General features: G+C 37.7%; 1 protein-coding gene across 1 annotated transcript in view; it reads right to left on the bottom strand.

The window, feature by feature from the left end:
- Positions 1-21570, bottom strand: part of LNPEP (leucyl and cystinyl aminopeptidase) — a 99496-nt gene that overhangs the window by 15551 nt on the left and 62375 nt on the right. The window contains exons 8-11 of the mRNA XM_082649896.1: positions 20630-20764; positions 8793-8924; positions 6411-6571; positions 6088-6176 (exon numbers count right to left, since the gene is read on the bottom strand). Of these exons, the coding sequence (XP_082506022.1) occupies positions 6088-6176; positions 6411-6571; positions 8793-8924; positions 20630-20764 (517 nt within the window). The remainder of the gene's footprint in view (positions 1-6087; positions 6177-6410; positions 6572-8792; positions 8925-20629; positions 20765-21570) is intronic.

Raw genomic sequence — 21570 nt, 5'->3', positions numbered from 1 at the left:
TACCACAGCTTAACCAATCTCCTATTTGGAAATATTTAGGCTGTTTTAAAATATTCACTATCACAATAATTATATATAAAGGTTTTTACACATAAAATGCTTTGGAAACACATTTAAACCCTTTAGTACCTGAAGTCTTAGGGTTGATCAACTTCAAAAGCATGAATTATTTAAATTTATCAGATTTTCTTAATGCCTTAGTTACTCTAATTCTACTGAAACTGTAAAAGATTTTTAAGATGGAAAGACTTACATTCTGATCATGTCTTAACATGACATATCAGATAATCAGTCTTTTTCATTAAAAACAACTCCATACTAATTTGTTTTATTGCTGCTATAGCAACAGATGGGAAAGATTAATTACATTAATAGGGTTTATTCCTTTTCTAGAGCAGAATGCAGTTCTAAGGTTTATTTGTGATGGCAACAGTAGCTGCTCCAAGTTGGAGATATTTTTAACAAACCTATGACTAATGAAATTAACTTTATCATTAGCTAACGCAAAAATATCAACACTCTCCGGGTCACCAAACACAATTTCCTACAGAGCTTTTATGAAGAAAGGACCTTGGGAAGAAGAACTAAAGAGCTTCATATCTCCCTTTCCCAACAAAGGAGGCAAGGAATGATAAGTATGGCAATATTCCCATTGGATAGATACAGGAAAATATTGAAATACAGAGTATCTTCGCTGATAAGCAACTTGCCATGTTGTAAACCTAGCCAAGTCCAGATGGTAGATTGGAGGAACACAGCTGGGAGTGTGCTTGAAATTATTACTGTCATTTTGATGACAGAATATAAAGCAGTGCAGCGACAGCATAGAGAGGAAATTTATCATTTAAAGAATCAACATATTAGTCTCTTTCAGGTCTTCTGAGTGATCCAGAATGGAGGACCTTAAAACCACAGGTATCAAAAAATAATAGCTTTGCACACAAGGGAGGTAACTACATCCTGCAGCTCAAATGTGGATGAGGCGATCCTCATATGTTTTTAATTTATTATAATCATTAACAGATTAACAGTTCAATTTTCACAGTCCACTGAGTAGTAAAACAAGAGTGAGCAACTCCAATGTTAAATGGCAGAAGCCCAGATTAAGTAATCTAATAGGGATTTTAAAAAAACATTTGTCAATGAGTTATGAAAATCAACTACTGTTTTATAAAGAAACATTAAAGCACAGAAACAAAAAATATGTTTTCACTATAAAGCTGCAAAATTTCCTGTGTAGCTTGCTCCAGAGGGCTAGCATGATACATGCAGCTGAACTGCATGCATCCCCTTCTGTTCAAAAGCATTCCGTTCTCCAATACTCCTTTCTTCCCCTTTATTTTATTAGGGGGAAAAGGCAAGAGCAGAGAATGGCACATGATAAATATCCAATCCTAACTACATGCCCTTCCTCCTTCCTCTTGTTTTCAACTGCCTTTCATTTCAATGCCACGTCCTTTAGTTTCAGAGAAATATTTCTGGCACAGTGATATCCTTTTAGAAACATGAATGTTCCAAGTTAGAGTTAATATAAAAATTTCCTATAGTGAAAGAGATTAGGTTTGAATAAAATGTGGAAGAGAGAGAGAGAGGAAAGAGGAGGGGGGAAAGGAAGGAAGAGAAGGGAGAGGGAGACATTTTAGTGTAATTTCCTCAATAGGTAGTTTAGAAAAATGGTCCCATTCAGCACTTCTTATGCAAAAAAAACTATTAACCATTCAAAATCCATGTACATGGGGAAAAGTGACAAAAGCATTGACCACATATAACTATGTTTGATTGAACTAATGGACTAACCCAGCAACCCTGACATTAGAATGCACGAAAATATACTATAGATTTAACAAACCACCAAGATAACACATTGTACTAAAGTCATATGGCACAAAATAAGCCTCTGTAGTCACTGTCTGGGCTATATTTCTTTTGAGAAAAGAAAAAATTAAAATTCAATTAAACCAAAATTCGTTCTCACAGGAGCATCAGGAACGGAGAAGACCCAACTGTCCTCAAACACTTTTTGTGAGGACAGACATTTTCAGTGTGGACTTTCAAAACCTGAACTGCCGGGAATTAAAATTGCAGCAGCAAGGTAAATAACACAGTTGAGAAGAGGAATTAGCAGACACTGCTTTCAGCACATATTGGCTCAGTTCTACCTCTAGATTAAACCAATCATATTATAGTGCATTTCATATATTTCCCTTTACTAAGAATATTTTCAAATGAAGAGAAACAGAAGGTATCATTTTATCAAGGTTGGAATGCTTTTCCTAGAAATTTTTACAGTGAGATTTGAAATTGAGTCACGTTGTTATAGACTAAATTTATTTATTCAATAAATTTTTGTGTACCTATAGGGTGCTAAGGTTGCAAAAGTGATTGGTGTAACCAAGATCTCCACCCTCAATGGGGGATACATCTAATGTGGGATAAATATAAACAAAACAGTACTTATAGTATATAAAAAGTAGAGAATATCATTAAAACACATAAGTAGGGCATCTAACCTGTCTTGGGGTGAGGGAGGGCTCCTTAGAGTAAGCAATGGATGAGTTGAGATCTGAAGAGTACATAGGAGTAAAACCAAGGAATCAGGAGGCAGGAGTGTTCTTCCAGAAAAGAAAACATCACATGTAAAGGCCCAGAGACAAGAGGCAGTGCGGCATGTTTGAGTTGCTGAAACAACTTTTGTGCAGTGGAAGCAGAGAGTGCCAGGTAAGGACTTAGAAGGAAATGGCAAATAGCAGGAAAATATGAGCAAGACTTTGGGGTGTGAATCTCAGAAAGAGTTTAAGAAACTGGCATATGAACTAAGCTAAAAAGTAGAGGGCTAATAAAAGTAGATTTCTTATTGTCCAATTATTTCTAATACCACCAAAAACTTATATACCATTGGGAGGTTTGCAAAATTTCCTTATTGGTCCCTTTTGAAAATAGGGAGATGGGTAAAGCAATCTACAGATAGAATGCAATCCCTATCAAATTACCAATGACATTTTTTACAGAACTAGAACAAAAAAATCTTAAAATTTGTATGGAGACACAAAAGACCCCGAACAGCCAAAGCAACCTTGAGGGAAAAAAACGGAGCTGGAGGAATCAGACTCCCTGACTTCAGACTATACTACAAAGCTACAGTAATCAAGACAATATGGTACTGGCATAAAAAGAGAAATACAGATCAATGGAACAGGATAGAAAGCTCAGAGGTAAACCCACGCACCTATGGTCAACTAATCTATGACAAAGGAGGCAAGGATATACAATGGAGAAAAGACAGTCTCTTCAATAAGTGGTGCTGGGAAAACTGGACTGCTACGTGTAAAAAAATGAAATTAGAACACTCCCTAACACTATACACAAAAATAAACTGAAAATGGATTAAAGACCTAAATGTAAGACCGGACACTATAAAATTCTTAGAGGAAAACATTTTTTTTTTTTTTTTTTTTTTGCGGTACGTGGGCCTCTCACTGTTGTGGCCTCTCCCATTGCGGAGCACAGGCTCCGGACGCGCAGGCTCAGTGGCCATGGCTCACGGGCCTAGCCGCTCTGTGGCATGTGGGATCTTCCCGGACCGGGGCATGAACCTGTGTCCCCTGCATGGGTAGGTGGACTCTCAACCACTGTGCCACCAGGGAAGCCTGGAAGAACACTCTTTGACATAAATCACAGCAAAATTTTTTTGACCCACCTCTTAGAGTAATGGAAATAAAAACAAAAATAAACAAATGGGACCTAAGGAAACTTAAAAACTTTTGCAAAGTAAAGGAAACTATAAATAAGGTGAAAAGACAAGCGCGAGAAAATATCTGCAAATGAATCAATAGACAAAGGATTAATCTCCAAAATATATAAACAGTTCATGCAGCTCAATATTAAAAAAACAAACAACCCAATCAAAAAATGGACAGAAGATCTAAACAGATATTTCTCCAAAGAAGACAGACAGATGGGCAAGAAGCACATGAAAAGCTGCTCAACATCACTAATTATTAGAGAAATGTAAATCAAAAGTACGGTGAGGTATCACCTCACACTAGTTAGAATGGGCATCATCAGAAAATCTACAAATGACAAATGCTGGAGATGGTGTGGAAAAAAGGGAACCCTCTTGCACTGCTGGTGGCAATGTAAATTGATACAGCCACTATGGAGAACAGTATAGAGGTTCCTTAAAAAACTAAAAATAGAACTACCATACAACACAGCAATCCCACTACTGGGCATATACCTTGAGAAAACCATAATTCAAAAAGAGTCATGCACCAAAATGTTCATTGCAGCTCTATTTACAATAGCCAGGACATGGAAACAACCTAAGTGTCCATCATCGGATGAATGGATAAAGAAGATGTGGCACATATATACAACGGAATATTAGTCAGCCATAAAAAGAAACGAAATTGAGCTATTTGTAATGAGGTGGATAGACCTAGAGTCTCTCATACAGAGAGAAGTAAGTCAGAAAGAGAAAGACAAATACCATATGCTAACACATATATATGGAATTTAAGAAAAAAAAATGTCATGAAGAACCTAGGGGTAAGACAGGAATAAAGACACAGACCTACTAAAAAATGGACTTGAGGATATGGGGAGGGGGAAGGGTAAGCTGTGACAAAGCAAGAGAGAGGCATGGACATATATACACTACCAAACGTAAGGTAGAGAGCTAGTGGGAAGCAGCCGCATAGCACAGGGAGATCAGCTCGGTGCTCTGTGACCGCCTGGAGGGGTGGGATAGGGAGGATGGGAGTGAGGGAGACGCAAGAGGGAAGAGATATGGGAACATATGTATATGTATAACTGATTCACTTTGTTATAAAGCAGAAACTAACACACCATTGTAAAGCAATTATACTCCAATAAAGATGTAAAAAAAAAAAGGTAAGATATAAAAATCACATGTATACAATATCAACCAAGTAAAAATTATTTTAAAAAAATGACTAGAAAGAAATAATCATGAGAGTAGTTACAATAGGGTAATAAGATTTGTTCTCCATCTTCTGGATTTTATATAATGTGCATATGTTATGCTTAAAAATTATTTTTTTTCAATAGTAACATTAATAATGATAACTAACACTTATATAGCACATAACATATGCCAGGCATTATTCTAGGTGCTTCATATAAATGAGCTCAATTAATCCTCACATAACACTATAACGCAAGTATAATTACTCTCTCCATTCTATAGCTCAGGGAAAGAGGCTCAGAGAGGTCACATAACTCACCTAAAATCATACAACTGAACCAGGCAATGTGGCTCCAAAGTCAGACTGTTACTAAGCTACACTCCCCTCTCAAAGATATAGGATTGAACAACAACAGATCCAATTCAAACAAGAAATTTTCCCTTTCCATAAATCTAAAGTATCACTAATGGTTCCTGCAGAACCCAAGAGCCTCATGTTTTCAGGATGTAAATTAAGAGGATACGTGGTGTAGCATTCAGTGGTATTTAACAGATGGTTAGAAACTACATTTCAATTTCTTTTTATAGACTCCTTGTGGGTCAGCATATACAATCTTTACATTTTATTATCCCCCCACAATCATAATTTCTTGCCCTATCTTCTCATTATCAAAAAATGTATACTGTGTCTACAGGACATTTTGTAATAATTATTTACTACAAATCTGTCTCATGAATCAACGTTTGTCATGCATAAGAATCATCTAGGGTGCTTATTAAAATGCAGTCGCCTCAGCCCACCCCTAGAGAGTAGACAGCAGAGTATACTTTAAGAAACTGATCTACTACTTCTAACAAAATATTTATCTAGGATACAAAACCAGAGTATTCGCTATTTTCTACCACAACTGCTAGCATATTCAGTGCAATTTTTTATACCTTATTTCACATGACTAAGAAAGACCAGTTTTATGCAGGATACATAGAATCACTCTCACCTTAGTCACATTTTGTACAGGTGTCTCATAAAACCAGCTCAGAGAGCTGTGTACATTGGAAAGTGTAATGGAAAGTGCAATCTCCTTTCTGCTGCTTGGTCAATTTTTAGAAAATATGCTGTTTCTAATTTCATTTCAGAAAAGTGTTAAATATAGCCAAACCTGATTTCTTGTCCAGTAATGATACTGATCGATACTTTGAATAATTTCCTTCATCAGTGACATAGGATAGTGGAATATGCCACAGAGAGCTGTAAAAAGAAAATACTGGAAGATTATCACTCTTTCCAATATTTCAGTCAGTTACACATAACTTGTTGGGTTATTATTTTTTTTTTTTTAGCAGGAAGGTGACATTTTTCAAGCTATTCCCGGAAAGGGATAATCTTGTTAGGTTTCTTAAGAACTTATGATTACAAAACATTCAAAAATACTTTAACCTGAGGGTGCAAAAGAGATAGCGGGGAGAGAGAGAGGGCACTCACCTTGCATCTGAAGGCTGAATTTCAGGCTTCATATTTAAAGAAAATCTTTCTTGTTGCACCAGAAGTTCCTTTCCTTTTCTTTGAACAGTCACTAAAGGAAATCCTTTCTGCAGGGTCCAGGTTTTCATCATTTTCCTTACGTCTAGTGTTTTGTTTGAGACCTATAGAAAAAAAAATTATTTTTGCTTAAACAGTCTAAGAATTTTATAGTACCTTTCCCTCTTTCCCTACCACATTCTATGGAGACTACATTTAATGGTAATATAAAAAAGAAGCACAAATGCTGAGTTGAATTTACATTTTTACTCTAGGTAATTGAGCAAGTGCTAAAAGGAAAGTAAACTGGAATACAGCTAAGTGATAACTAAAGAGAGTGAGAGAGGAACCATGTTGAAAAAGCAGCACATATGCTATCAACCAACTGAGTGTTCATTAAAATCCCTAAGAAGATATAAGCACTCCTTCAGGTCACAATACTAACGTTTAGAAGGTATGGATAATGATATGCAGTCTAGAATCAGAAGCACTGCTACTCACTCCTGTGAATCAGCTAGGTCCAGATTTCTTGGTCCAGATTTCTCTTTATTCCCCAGACCCTCTGCTTTCACAAATGTTAAAGTTCATCTTTTAAAGAGCTCATCCTGTGGGAGTGCCTGGGAGCAGCAGCAGAGGAGTGAGATACAAACAGGTCGGCTGCCTGGACTTTAGGTCTCTCTAGAGAACAGCAGTGAATGTTTTTCATGGTCACATACCCCTTTTTCCTATAAAATACATGAATTTATCTACAAGATCTAGAATCCAGTGTCAGAGGTTCACAGACCCTCTAAAGCTCCCTGTCCCTAAGACATCTGGTATCAATGATTAAGAAGCAATTTTTGAACTACCTCTTTGAAGCAGGTGAGCTAAATTTACGATTCAAATTATTTTTCTAGATTACCTATGGATTTGCAAGCAACTCAAATCATCAAGTGCTTAAAATGTTTTGTAGTATCGCGCCACTATGGCAGGCCTTACACCTCAGTCGACATACACCTATTTATTTAAAGCCGAAAAGGATGGAGAAAATCTTCCCAAATGCTTTGTGAGATTAACCTTATGTTTCTCATGGCTCTGACCTATTTATTTCTGGACAAGAGGTTGGGAAGAAAACAAGCTTGCCCCAAAGCAAGGCACTTTTGGGTCTCGAAACAGAACTGAAATGAAAAGTCCAGTGCATAATTTGATGTGGATGCTGAAGAACCTGAGGATGACGTTAAGGGGCTAGATCTGGATAGGAAAACACTGTGATGCAAAAGTTGAAGTCAGTGAGGAAGGCAGAAACATATTCTAAATGTCAGGAGATAATACAATGAGTATAAAGTAAATAATGTGGCTTTCATTTGAAATGCTACTACCTGATAAGAGGAAAAACAATGATTTAGAAGCAACTCTTAGGTAATAAGGACTGATCGTTCTTCTCAAAAAGAACTCAGACAGTAGGGAAGATATATCTTCTGGGAAAAGGGTTAACAATTAGAAGATACCAAATTTCAGAGAAGGCAAGGGAGCGGAGAGAGCACATGGAAAAGATCCAGAGCAGGGGTTCTTAACCCAGGATCCATAAAACGTTGAATCTGTGTGTGATGTTTTGCCTATCTGTGGTTTATTGGGGGAATATGTCCAGAACTTTCATCAAATTTTCAAATATGTCTGTGATCTTCCAAAACGTTAAAAACCATTGATCTAGATCAGGGTAACAAATTCAAATGCTTATAAGGGCTACGCCATCAGCATATGTGCACGATGCGGGCTGGGTTCACACACTGTTATGAAGCATAACTTGTAACCGATTACACTGCTTGTTAGAATTCTAGGCACAACAAAATCCAAGCAGCAAAATGATCCAAGGGCAGTATGGAGCCATGGCAGCCAGACTATGATACATCATCTAAGTTAGAGGAACACGGCCACAAAAGATAGGAGGATTCATAAGGCAGAGTATAGAGCAAAAAATCATGAATGTAAGGTAGAAAGACTGCAAAAACATAAGGAAAGGAAAAGAGATTTTTGAAAAAAAAAATCAAATAATGAAAACATAATAATATACACTAATTCAGAAAAGAGAACTTTCTTACAAAGTAGTAATGGAGATTAAGATATAGACTAAAGATGCTTACACAAGGCCTCATGCAATTTTTTCAACAATTAAGACCAGGACTTCCATTTCATGACTTTTAATTCTGTGCTCTTATTCATAAATATTTATATACTAAGCTCCATTCCCCTCTCTCTTAAATAACTATCCTTGGTACCACAGCTTATTTACATACTTGATAAAAACATAAATATAAGAACTCCTCTCTTCTTAGTTTAAGAGCTAAATAAAATATCCAGGTCACTTACCTCATTAAAACTATCCCACAGATCATCACTGTGAATGGATGCATAGCTATGATTATGTAGGTAAAGAACAATAGCATGTTGAAATACATCTTCACTAAGGTAAGTTTTCAGCATCAACAACAGAGAAGCTCCCTATTCAAAAAAAAAAAGCAAAAAGGGGAAGAAAATAATAGAATACAATAGGTTTATAGAGATAAGAATCTAAGATTCAAAATACAATCACTGTAAGCAAATACTTTCATAACCCAGTGATAATACACTGTTATTTAGTCTCACATAACCAGTTGTGTACTATGTTGAAATTGTCTTAAAAATTATTTTAAGAGGTTTGAAAAGAATTAATGGAGTAAATTCCTATTTGCACTAATTCTTCTATGAGCCATTTTGTGTGGTCTCTCAGTTACTCACTGTTTCAGTGTTAGTGTTAAAAAGTTAAGTGTTTTGGGCTTCTCTGGTGGCGCAGTGGTTAAGAACCCACCTGCCAATGCAGGGGACATGGGTACGAGCCCTGGTCCGGGAAGATCCCACATACCGCGGAGCAACTAAGCCTGGGCACCACAACTACTGAGTCTGCGCTCTAGAGCCTGCGAGCCACAACTACTGAGCCTGCGTGGCACACCTACTGAAGCCCGTGTGCGTAGAGCCCGTTCTCCGCAATGAGAAGCCACCATGATGAGAGCCCGTGCACTGAAATGAAGAGTAGCCCCCGCTCACCGCAACTACAGAAAGCCCGTGCGCAGCAATGAAGACCCAACGAAGCCAAAGATTAATAAAATAAATAAATAAATTTAAAAGAAAAAGTTAAGTGTTTTTATATACATATATGTTTTTAAATTGGGGTATAGTTGCTTTATAATGTTGTGTTAGTTTCTGCTGTACAATGAAGTGAATCAGCTATATGTATACATATATCTCCTCCCTCTTGGACCTCCCTCCCACCCCCCCCATCCCACCCATATAGATCACCACAGAGCACCAAGATGAATGGATAAAGAAAATGTGGTACATATAGAAAATGGAATATTACTCAGCCTTAAAAAGGAACAAAATTGGGTCATTTGTAGAGACATGAATGGACCTAGAGTCTGCCATACAGAGCGAAGTAAGTCAGAAAGAGAAAAACAAATATTGTATACTAACGCATATATGTGGACTCTGGAAAAATGGTACAGATGAACCTATCTGTAGGACAAGTATAAATATATTTCTAATTTAAAAAATGCCAAATTTTCTGTGGCATTACCCACCCCTATCTCCAATGCTTAAAGCACACTGCTGGAGACAATAAACTAGCTGAACTCTCAAAGGTCTCTTTGCTAGGGAGTACATTAATTTCAAATTTTAGTACGTCATGATGCTGAAGTTGTTTTCAAGATCTCTCTTCTTCCTGCAGACTCACTTCAAATATGTTTGGAATATATGAATGTACATACAGGGTAGTAAGCATACACCAAAAATTCAGAGTCAGACATGCAACTGCTAAAGGGCACACTATACTCACTGATGCACGTCATCTTCTCCAGTCTTAAAATAACCGCCTCCTCTGTGAAGCCTTCCCCGATTTGAGACACAAATCGTATTTCTCCATATTCAAAAGCAATTTATACCATACTTCCTGCATCTGCTATAGATATATTTTTATTTCCTCTTCTAGACTGTAAGTTAATTTAGGGAAAAACTGAAAAGCTCAATTCCTATGACTAAAATAATGTCTGGTACAGAGGAGGCACTCAAATACTTTTTGAATGAATTTCACTTCTGATAAAAATGTAGCAATGTTAAGTCATCAAGATTATCAGATACACATAACTGAACTTAATATCTACTACTTAATACCTATTACTCTCTTATTTCTGTAACACACTTCAGTGCTACTATAAATTTAAATGCTCTTTTTTTTGTTGTTGTTTTTAATCTTTATTGCAGTATAAATGCTTTACAGTGTTGTGTTAGTTTCTGCTGTATAACAAAGTGAATCAGCTATACGTATACATATATCCCCATATCCCCTCCCTCTTGCGTCTCCCCCCGCCCCAATCCCACCCCTCTAGGTGGTCACACAGCACCAAGCTGATCTCCCTGTGCTAAGCAGCTGCTTCCCACTAGCTATCTGTTTTACATTCGGTAGTGCATATATGTCAATGCTACTCTCTCACATCGTCCCAGCTTACCCTTTCCGCTCCGCATGTCCTCAAGTCCATTCTCTACGTCTGTGCCTTTATTCCTGTCCTGCCCCAGGTTCCTCAGAACCATTTTTTTTTCCTCTAAGATTCCATATATATGTGTTAGCATACGGTATTTGCTTTTCTCTTTCTGACTTACTTCACTCTGTATGACAGACTCTAGGTCAATCCACCTCACTACAAATAACTCAATTTTGTTTCTTTTTATGGCTGACTAATATTCCATTGTATATAGGTGCCACATCTTCTTTATCCATTCATCTGTCGATGGACACTTAGGCTGCTTCCATATCCTGGCTACTGTAAATAGCACTGCAAAGAACACTGTGGTACATGACTCCTTTTGAATTATGGTTTTCTCAGGGTATATGCACAGTAGTGGGATTGCTGGGTCATATGGTAGTTCTATTTTTATTTTTTTAAGGAACGTCCATACTGTTCTCCATAGTGGCTGTATCAATTTACATTCCCACCAACAGTAAAAGAGGGTTCCCTTTTCTCCACACCCTCTCCAGCATATATTGTTTGTAGATTTTTGGATGATGGCCATTCTTACCGGTGTGAGTGATACCTCATTGTAGTTTTGATTTGCATTTCTCTAATGATTAGTGATGTTGAGCATCCTTTCATGTGTTTGTTTGTAATCTGTATATCTTCTTTGGAGAAATGTCTGTTAAGGTCTTCTGCCCATTTTTGGATTGGGCTGTTTCTTTTTTTGATATTGAGCTGCATGAGCTGCTTGTATATTTTGGAGATTAATCCTTTGTCAGTTGCTTCATTTGCAAATATTTTCTCCCATTCTAAGGGTTGTCTTTTGGTCTTGTTTATGGTTTCCTTTGCTGTGCAAAAGCTTTGAAGTTTCATTAGGTCCCATTTGTTTATTTTTATTTCCATTTCTCTAGGAGGTGGGTCAAAAAGGATCTTGAAGTGATTTATGTCATAGAGTGTTCTGCCTATGTTTTCCTCTAAGAGTTTTATAGTATCTGGCCTTTCATTTAGGTCTTTAATCCAGTTTGAGTTTATTTTTTATAGGTGTTAGGGAGTGTTCTAATTTCATTCTTTTACATGTAGCTGTCTAGGTTTCCCAGCACCACTTATTGAGGAGGCTGTCTTTTCTCCATTGTATATTCTTGACTCCTTTATCAAAGATAAGGTGACCATATGTGCGTGGGTTTATCTCTGGGCTTTCTATCCTGTTCCATTGATCTATATTTCTATTTTTGTGCCAGTACCATACTGTCTTGACTACTGTAGCTTTGTAGTATTGTCTGAAGTCAGGGAGCCTGATTCCTCCAGCTCCGTTCTTTGTTCTCAAGTTGCTTTGGCTATTTGGGGTCTTCTGTGTTTCCATACAAATTGTGAAACTGTTTGCTCTAATTCTGTGAAAAATGCCATTGGTAGTTTGATAGGGATTGCACTGAATCTGTAGATTGCTTTGGGTAGTATAGTCATTTTCACAATGTTGATTCTTCCAATCCAAGAACATGGTATATCTCTTCATCTGTTTGTATCATCTTTAATTTCTTTCATCAGTGTCTTATAGTTTTCTGCATACAGGTCTTTTGTCTCCTTAGGTTGGTTTATTCCTAGGTATTTTATTTTTTGGTTGCAATGGTAAATGGGAGTGTTTCCTTAATTTCTCTTTCAGATACTTCATCATTAGTGTATAGGAATGCAAGAAATTTCTGTGCATTAATTTTGTATCCTGCAACTCTACCAAATTCATTGATTAGCTCTAGTAGTTTTCTGGTAGCATCTTTAGGATTCTCTATGTATAGTATCATGTCATCTGCAAACAGTGACAGTTTTACTTCTTCTTTTGCGATTTGGATTCCTTTTATTTCTTTTTCTTCTCTGATTGCTGTGGCTAAAACTTGCAAAACTATGTTGAATAATAGTGGTGAAAGTGGGCAACCTTGTCTTGTTCCTGATTTTAGTGGAAATGGTTTCAGTTTTTCACCATTGAGAACAATGTTGGCTGTGGGTCTGTCATATATGGCCTTTATTATGTTGTGGTAAGTTCCCTCTATGCCTACTTCTAGAGGGGTTTTATCATAAATGTGTGTTGAATACTGTCAAAAGCTTTTTCTGCATCTATTGAGATGATCATATGGATTCTCCTTCAGTTTGTTAATATGGTTTATCATATTGATTGATTTGCATATACTGAAGAAAACTTGCATTCCTGGGATAAACCCCACCTGATCATGGTGTATGATCCTTTTAATGTGCTGTTGGATTCTGTTTGCTAGTATTTTCTTGAGGATTTTTGCATCTATGTTCGTCAGTGATATTGGCCTGTAGTTTTCTTTCTTTGTGACATCTTTGTCTGGTTTTGGTATCAGGGTGATGGTGGTCTCGTAGAATGAGGTTGGGAGTGTTCCTCCCTCTGCTCTATTTTGGAACAGTTTGAGAAGGATAGGTGTTAGCTCTTCTCTAAATGTTTGACAGAATTCGCCTGTGAAGCCATCTGGTCCTGGCATTTCGTTTGTTGGAAGATTTTTAATCACACTTTGAATTTCAGTGCTTGTGATTGGTCTGTTTATATTTTCCATTTCTTCCTGGTTCAGTCTTGGAAGGTTGTGCTTTTCTAAGAATTTGTCCATTTCTTTCAGGTTGTCCATTTTATTACGATAGAGTTGCTTGTTGTAAACTCTCATGATCCTTTGTATTTCTGCAGTGTCAGCTGTTACTTCCCCTTTTCCATTTCTAATTCTGTTGATTTCAGTCTTCTCCCATTTTTTCTTTATGAGTCTGGCTAATGGTTTATCAATTTTGTTTATCTTCTCAGAGAACCAGCTTTTAGTTTTATTGATCTTTGCAATTGTTTCCTTCATTTCTTTTTCATGTATTTCTGATCTGATCTTTATGATTTCTTTCCTCCTGCTAACTTTGGGTTTTCTTTGTTCTTCTTTCTCTAATTGCTGTAGGTGTAAGGTTAGGTTGTTTACTTGAGATTTTTCTTGTTTCTTGAGGTAGGATTGTATTGCTATAAACTGCCCTCTTAGAATTGCTTGTGCTGCATCCCATAGGTTTTGGGTTGTTGTGTTTTGATTGTCATTTTTTCCAGGTATTTTTTGATTTCCTCTTTGATTCCTTCAGTGATCTCTTGGTTTTTTAGTAGTGTATTGTTTAGCCTCCATGTGTTTGTATTTTTTTACAGCTTTTTTCCTGTAATAATATCTAGTCTCATAGTGTTGTGGTCAGAAAAGATACTTGATACAATTTCAATTTTCTTAAATTTACCAAGGCTTGATTTGTGACCCAAGATATGATCTATCCTGGAGAATGTTCCATGAGAACTTGAGAAGAAAGTGTCTTCTGTTGTTTTTGGATGGAATGTCCTATAAATATCAATTAAGTGCATCTTGTTTAATGAGTCATTTAAAGCTTGTTTCCTTATTTATTTTCATTTTGGATGATCTGTCCATTGGTGCAAGCAGGGTGTTAAAGTCCCCTACTATGACTGTGTTACTGTCGATTTCCCCTTTTATGGCTGTTAGCATTTGCCTTATGTATTGAGGTGCTCCTATGTTGGGTGCATAAATATTTACAATTGTTACATCATCTTCTTGGATTGATTCCTTGATCACTATGTAGTGTCCTTGTTTGTCTCTTGTAATAGTCTTTATTTTAAAGTCTATTTTGTCTGATATAAGAATGGCTACTCCAGCTTTCGATTTCCATTTGCATGGAATATCTTTTTCCATCCCCTCCCTTTCAGTCTGTATGTGTCCCTAGGTCTGAAGTGGGTCTCTTGTAGACAGCATATATACGAGTCTTGTTTTTGTATCCATTCAGCCAGTCTATGTCTTTTGGTGGGAGCATTTAATCCATTTACATTTAAGGTAATTATCGATATGTATGTTCCTATTCCCATTATCTTAACTGTTTTGGGTTTGTTTTTGTAGGTCTTTTCCTTCTTTTTTGTTTCCTGCCTAGAGAAGTTCCTTTAGCATTTGGTGTAAAGCTGGTTTGGTGGTGCTGAATTCTCTTAACTTTTGCTTGTCTGTAAAGGTTTTAATTTCTCTGTCGAATCTGAATGAGATCCTTGCTGGGTAATCTTTGTTGTAGGTTTTTCCCTTTCATCACTTTAAATATGTCCTGCCACTCCCTTCTGGCTTGCAGAGTTTCTGCTGAAAGGTCAGCTGTTAACCTTATGGGCATTCCCTTGTATGTAATTTGTTGCTTTTCCCTTGCTGCTTTTAATATTTTTTCTTTGTATTTAGTGTTTGATAGATTGAGTAATATGTTTCTTGGCATGTTTCTCCTTGGATTTATCCTGTATGGGACTCTGCCCTTCCTGGACTTGATTATTTCCTTTCTCATGTTAGGGAAGTTTTCAACTATAATCTCTTTAAATATTTTCTCAGACTCTTTCTTTTTCTGTTCTTCTTCCAGGACCCCTATAAGTCAAATGTTAGTGCATTTACTGTTGTCCCAGAGGTCTCTGAGACTGTCCTCAATTCTTTTCATTCTTTTTTCTTTATTCTGCTCTGTGGTAGTTATTTCCCCTATTTTATCTTCCAGGTCACTTATCCGGTATTCTGCCTCAATTATTCTGCTCTTGATTCCTTCTAGAGAATTTTTAATTTTATTTTGTTGTTCATCATCGTTTGTTTTCTCTTTCATTCTTCTAGGTCCTTGTTAAACATCCTTGTATTTTCTCCATTCTATTTCCAAGGTTTTGGCTCACCTTTAACTATCATTACTCTGAATTCTTTTTCAGGTAGACTGCCTATTTCCTCTTCATTTGTTAGGTCTGGTGGGTTTTTACCTTGCTCCTTCATCTGCTGCATATTTCTCTGTCTTCTCATTTTGTTTAACTTACTGTGTTTGGGGTCTCCTTTTTGTAGGCTGCAGGTTTGTAGTTCCTGTTGTTTTTAGTGTTTGCCCCCAGTGGGTGAGGTTGGTTCAGTGGCTTGCGTAAGGTTCCTCGTGGTGGGGACTGGTGCCTGTGTTCTGGTGGGTGGGGCTGGATCTTGTCTTTCTGGTGGGCAGGGTCGTGTCCGGTGGTGTGTTTTGGGGTGTTGTGAACTTAGTATGATTTTAGGCAGCCTTTCTGCTAACGGGTGGGGTTGTGTTCCTGTCTTGCTAGTTGTTTGGCATGGGGTGTCCAGCACTGGAGTCCGCTGACAGTTGGGTGGGGCTGGGTCTTAGCGTTGAGACAGAGATCTCTGGGAGAACTCTCACCTATTGATATTACATTGGGCTGGGAGGTCTCTGGTGGTCCAATGTCCTGAACTCCCTTCTCCCACCTCAGAAGCTCAGGCCTGACACCACGCCAGAGCACCAAGACCCTGTCAGCCACACGGCATGTGAGGACACAGCAAGAAGACAGCTGTCTACAATCCAGGAAGAGAGCTCTCACTAAGAACCAAATTGGCCAGCACCTTGATTTTGGACTTTCAGCCTCCAGAACTCCAGAGGTTCTCCTCTGGATGTGCTGTCTCTCCCTTTCTGGGCATGTCCTCTAAATGCTCATTCTTGTTCTCAATAGAACCCGTTCTCTCCTGCATCATTAACTTTCCCTCTCTGCTGTAACATTCCATTAACAAAAACTATGTATCAGTCCTTAGTTTAAACAAATAAGATCCCCTTCCTTTCCTTAACCCTGTGCCTCCTCCAATTATCACCCTATTTCTTGTTCCTCCTTTGAAGTAAACTCCTCAAAAGAGTTGTCTGCATTTGCCACCTCCATTTGCTCTGTTTCCATTTTCTCTTGAGCCATCTTCTGACCATCACTCCACTGAAAGTGGTTTTATCAAGGTCACTGGTGAATCTCATGGTGTCAAACCAATGTCAATTCTCAGGCTCACCTTTATCAACCTACTAGTAGCATTTGATATGAGTGATCACCCACTCCTCCTTGAAAGTCTTTCTGCACTTGGCCTTGGCATACCACTCTTGATTCCTCCCCTAACTAACCATCCCTTTCTGTCTCTTTTGTAGGATCCTCCTTATTTTCTCAAGGACTAAATTTTGGTGCCCCTGGCATTTAATCTTCAGACTTCTTTTCTTCTCTAAATTTCTTCCTAGATGATCTTCTCAATGCCAGGGGTTTTAAATGACCTGCAAATTTATATATCTAACCAGACTTCCCCTCAATTCCAGACTCATATCCAACTACACGCCTATTATCTCCACTTACGCACCTCAAACTTACTCAAAAATTGAGCTTTTTTTTCTTCTTGCCCCAAATCTACTCTTCCAATAATCTTCTCATTTCAGCAAATAACAACTCCATTTTTCCAACTGTTCAGGCAAAAATCTTAAAGTCGTCCTTGACTCCTCTCTTAATTCCACATCTAATCCATTAGTAAATTCTACTGGATTAACGTTTACCATATATTCTAAAACCAACCATTGCTCATTACTTTCAGTACTATCACCCTTGTCCATGCCACCAATATCTTGCCACTGGTCTATTACAACAACTTCCTAACTAGTCATCTTGATTCCATATGATATTGAAGGCTGATTTAAAAAAAAAAAATCATACTATGGTACTTCCCTCATCAAATGGCTTTTCATTCCACTTTGCAAAAAATCAAGGTCCTTACTACGTCCAATAAGATGATCTACGATGATGTGGCCCCTTATAATCCTTCTCACTTCATCTATTACTTTCCCCTGTGTTTATTCCACTCCAGACACGTTGGCTCCTTGCTGGTGCTTGAACCTGCCAACCAATCTTCATCTCAAGCTGTGTGGGTCCCCAAGACAAGTCCCAGGTATGATGACGTGTTAGGAGGACTCACAGGACTCAGTAGTCATATTCACCACTATGATTTATTACAGTGAAAGGACATGAAGCTAAATCAGCTAAGGGAAAAAGTTCATGGTGTGAACAAGTACAAGCTTCCAGGAGTCCTCTGCAGTGGAGTAAGACAGGATGCACTTAATTCTCCCAGGAACATGTTGTGACAACATGTATAAAATGTTGTCTATCAGGGAAGTTCATCAGAGACTCAGTACCTGGGATTTTTATTGGGGGCTAGTCATGGAAGTGTCCTCTGCCTAGCAAGTACCAAAACTCCAGACTCCCAGAAGGAAAACAGATGTTTAGCATAAACCACATTGTCTGTACAAACAGTGTGGGCACAGTGAGTCATTCTTATCAGGGAATGGTGGAAACTCTCCCCAAATCCAAGTTGCCAGATACCAGCCAAGAGCCAGCCTTACAATTATGCCTTTCTAATGATAGCAGTCTCAGGCCTACTACGTTAACTCATTTCTGCACACAAGCCCTATGCACTGGTTATTTCCTCTGCCTGGAACATTTTTCCCCCAGAAGTCCACATGCCTTGTTCCCTCACATCCTCCAGATGGTATTCAAATATCATCTTATCAGTGGTCTTCCCCAACCATCTTATATAAAACAGCATTTCCTTTGTCATTCTCATTTCCCTTACCACGCTTTATTTTCATGTTAGCACTAATCACCAAACAAAATATCTATTTATTTATTCATTTGTATTGTGTCTGTGTCTATCTCTGACCCCTGAAATAGAAGCTCCATGGTAAAAGTGACATGGGCCGCCTTATTTCCTGATGTATCCCCAGCACCTAGGACAATGTTAGGTAGATGGTTGGTACTTGTACGATTTGCTAAATGACTGAATTCTCACAAGGCAACCCGCATCAGAATTAGGCTTGCAGATCATGAAGATCAAATAGAACATGTCTGTCAAACACATTTCCCTAGTGACACTTACTACTTCTTGCACACAATAATGGTAAATTACCCAGTGTCCTATTTTTCTCTGTTATGTGGGATATTTGCCAGATTCCCAATTCTGAAATAAGTAGTTCCCATGCTGACAGGGATAAGATATGCTGTGGAGACAACATGCTCAGAAGACACTGAATTCTGGGTTTGGAAGGTGGGGGTCAGAGGAAGAAAGAGCTCTGTAGCAAGAGATCCTGAAATAACTGTTCTATATAAGAAAAGAATTGCAAGTCGTAAAATTTTCTTTATTGGCAGGTCCAGTATGGGATTTAAAAATCACAACACATAGCAGTAGCTCTAATTGGAATACATTTAATATAGCCAATTGAACTCCTGATTTCCCCATTTATTAACAGTACTACCATTCTCCCTGCCAGTCAGGCTTGAACCTGGAACACATTTCTGCCTCCTTTTTTTTTTTTTTTGCGGTACACGGGCGTCTCACCGCTGTGGCCTCTCCCGCCGCGGAACACAGGCTCCGGACGCGCAGGCCCAGCGGCCATGGCTCACAGGCCCAGCCACTCCGTGGCACGTGGGATCCTCTCAGACCGGGGCACGAACCCACGGCCCCTGCATCGGCAGGCGGACTCCCAACCACTGCGCCACCAGGGAAGCCCTCTGCCTCCTTCTTTACCTGCTTTACCCTGTCGCTAAGTCCTTTAAGTACTTCCCTACACTCAGCGTTTTTTCACACCCATCATTTCCCTCCTACTCTCACTACCACTTCTAATTTTAAACTTTTACCATTTCATGCTTGTACTTCAGCAGCAATTTCCTGATTTTAGGTCTCTCTCCACTTAAATCTACTTTATAAACTGAAACAAATTAATTTTCCTAAACAGTCACTTGATCAAGCCATTCCTCTATTGAAAAATCTTTTAAAGCTTCCCACTGATTACAGAAAAAGTCCAGATTCCTGATGGCATTCAGGATCTTCTACAACTGAGCCCCAACCTACCTTTCTCATCTTTCCCCTACTCTACATGTGGCTTCCACTGCAAACATTTGATACCTAAACAAAATTTCCCTGCCCATTAGTATTCCTGACTTTTTCTTTGCAGACCTCATCATCCCACTCTTGCCCTATTCTACTGTTCCCATTCCTCTTTACCTATATTCTTCCTATTATTTAATTCATCTCAATTTCCATTTTCCTCCAAAAAATTTCTCTCCATAATCCCAGGCAAAAATACTCTGTACCATTCAATTAGCACGTACTACCTCTTACTGCTTCACAAGTACTTACCACCTAAACTTTGAGTTTCTTGATGACATGAACTCATATGTTCTGTATATCTTCCTCTCTGTCCAGGACAAGAATTCAATTTATTGATCTTAATCTGATAGCCAGACTAAGGAGGTCAACAAGCTATAACATTCAGCCCTCCCTCCCTACACAAATGTGAGTGGCACTGATATCCCTATCCTGTTCTCTTACAATGATCCTAATCAGGTTTCTCTGTTTCTGTTTTTGCTTCACCCCCAAACCTGGAGTCTATGTTTCTAATTCTACAACAAATCTTCAATTCTTAAAAATCTCCTTTTACTTACTTGTTTTGGCAATTCTGACTTTGGCACACACCTCAATCCTGAATAACACAGCCAAGGGCTTAGAACCTTCCCTGGACATATTCTACCTGCAAATCTGGACAATGATCCTACTTCAAAAAATACATTACTATAAGTTCTGGTTAATTACCCAAAATACTAGTTAGAGAACTTAAAACAAGAGACAGAGAAAGAAAGAAAAACCCATATAAAGTTAAGACCAAGATTTACATAGAAGCAAACCTCTTAAAGTTTTAACAGTGTACCTGAAAATAACACCTATTTAATCTTTAAAATAATCTAAATCAAGCAGCTTGCTCACATATGAAATTAATTTGTAACCTACTCCAGGTACTTTTTGTGTATAGCAATACCTTAAAATAGGAAAGAGAATCAAACATTTCTTCAATCTGTTCTGAAGACTGAACAGATAATGATGATATTGGATGAGATGAATTCAAGGAATCTTTCTTCAGGGTTTTAAATCGAGCATCTAAGAAATCTTCATACTAGCAAAAAATGAAACAGATTAAGAAACCATGTATTAAAGACAGAGGCAAGTATAGTAATTATTTATATGAATTAGACTAATTACTGTTTAAGGTCATTATAAAAAATTAACTAGCTTCACTAAACGTCAGAAATAAGTTTTTGAAAATGTAGGAAGAATGTGACATTTATGCATATTCCTTAAATTTGAAAGTAGAATTATAACCTCCTGGCCCCATGGAAAACAGTGTTTCCTAAACAACAGTATAAGCTGAGAATTTATTACTAAAGCAACCAAATGCTAAATCCAGATATCCAAAATGAATATTTAAAAATGGCTAGTGTATATTTGTAAAATAAAATCTGAAATAAAAAAAAATAGGAACTGTTCCTTAAGCTGATTTCTCATACATAATCCAGCTTTTCTGTTAAGATAATATACATTTCCCTTAACTAAGGTTCATTCGAAGTAAAATGTAACTCTTAAACAGCAAGAAGTCTGAGAGCTCAGTAGATGAGCTCCTCTAGAATGTATATTAGAAGTTTTTTAACATTCTGGGCACCACCAAGTGGTGAAACTGTGTATCTCTTTGCTTAATTAAGTAGCATACACAGATTTAGAATACCTTGCTTATTAATATTCTAGCTTAAAATGAGTTCATTTTACCACCTGAAATTTTTGAACAGGCCCTACATAAAAATTTCAAATTGAAAGCTCTAACAGTATTCTCTTTTTTTTTGATTTTTAATGGAGTATAGTTGATTTACAATGCTGTATTAGTTTCAGGTGTATAGTAAAGTGCATCAGTTACACACATACATATAT

This window comes from Grampus griseus (genome assembly GCF_964374135.1).
Source record: "Grampus griseus genome assembly, chromosome: 3".
Lineage (NCBI taxonomy): Eukaryota > Metazoa > Chordata > Mammalia > Artiodactyla > Delphinidae > Grampus > Grampus griseus.
The sequence above is the reverse complement of the archived record's forward strand: the minus strand, read 5'-3'. Positions and strand labels throughout refer to the sequence as shown.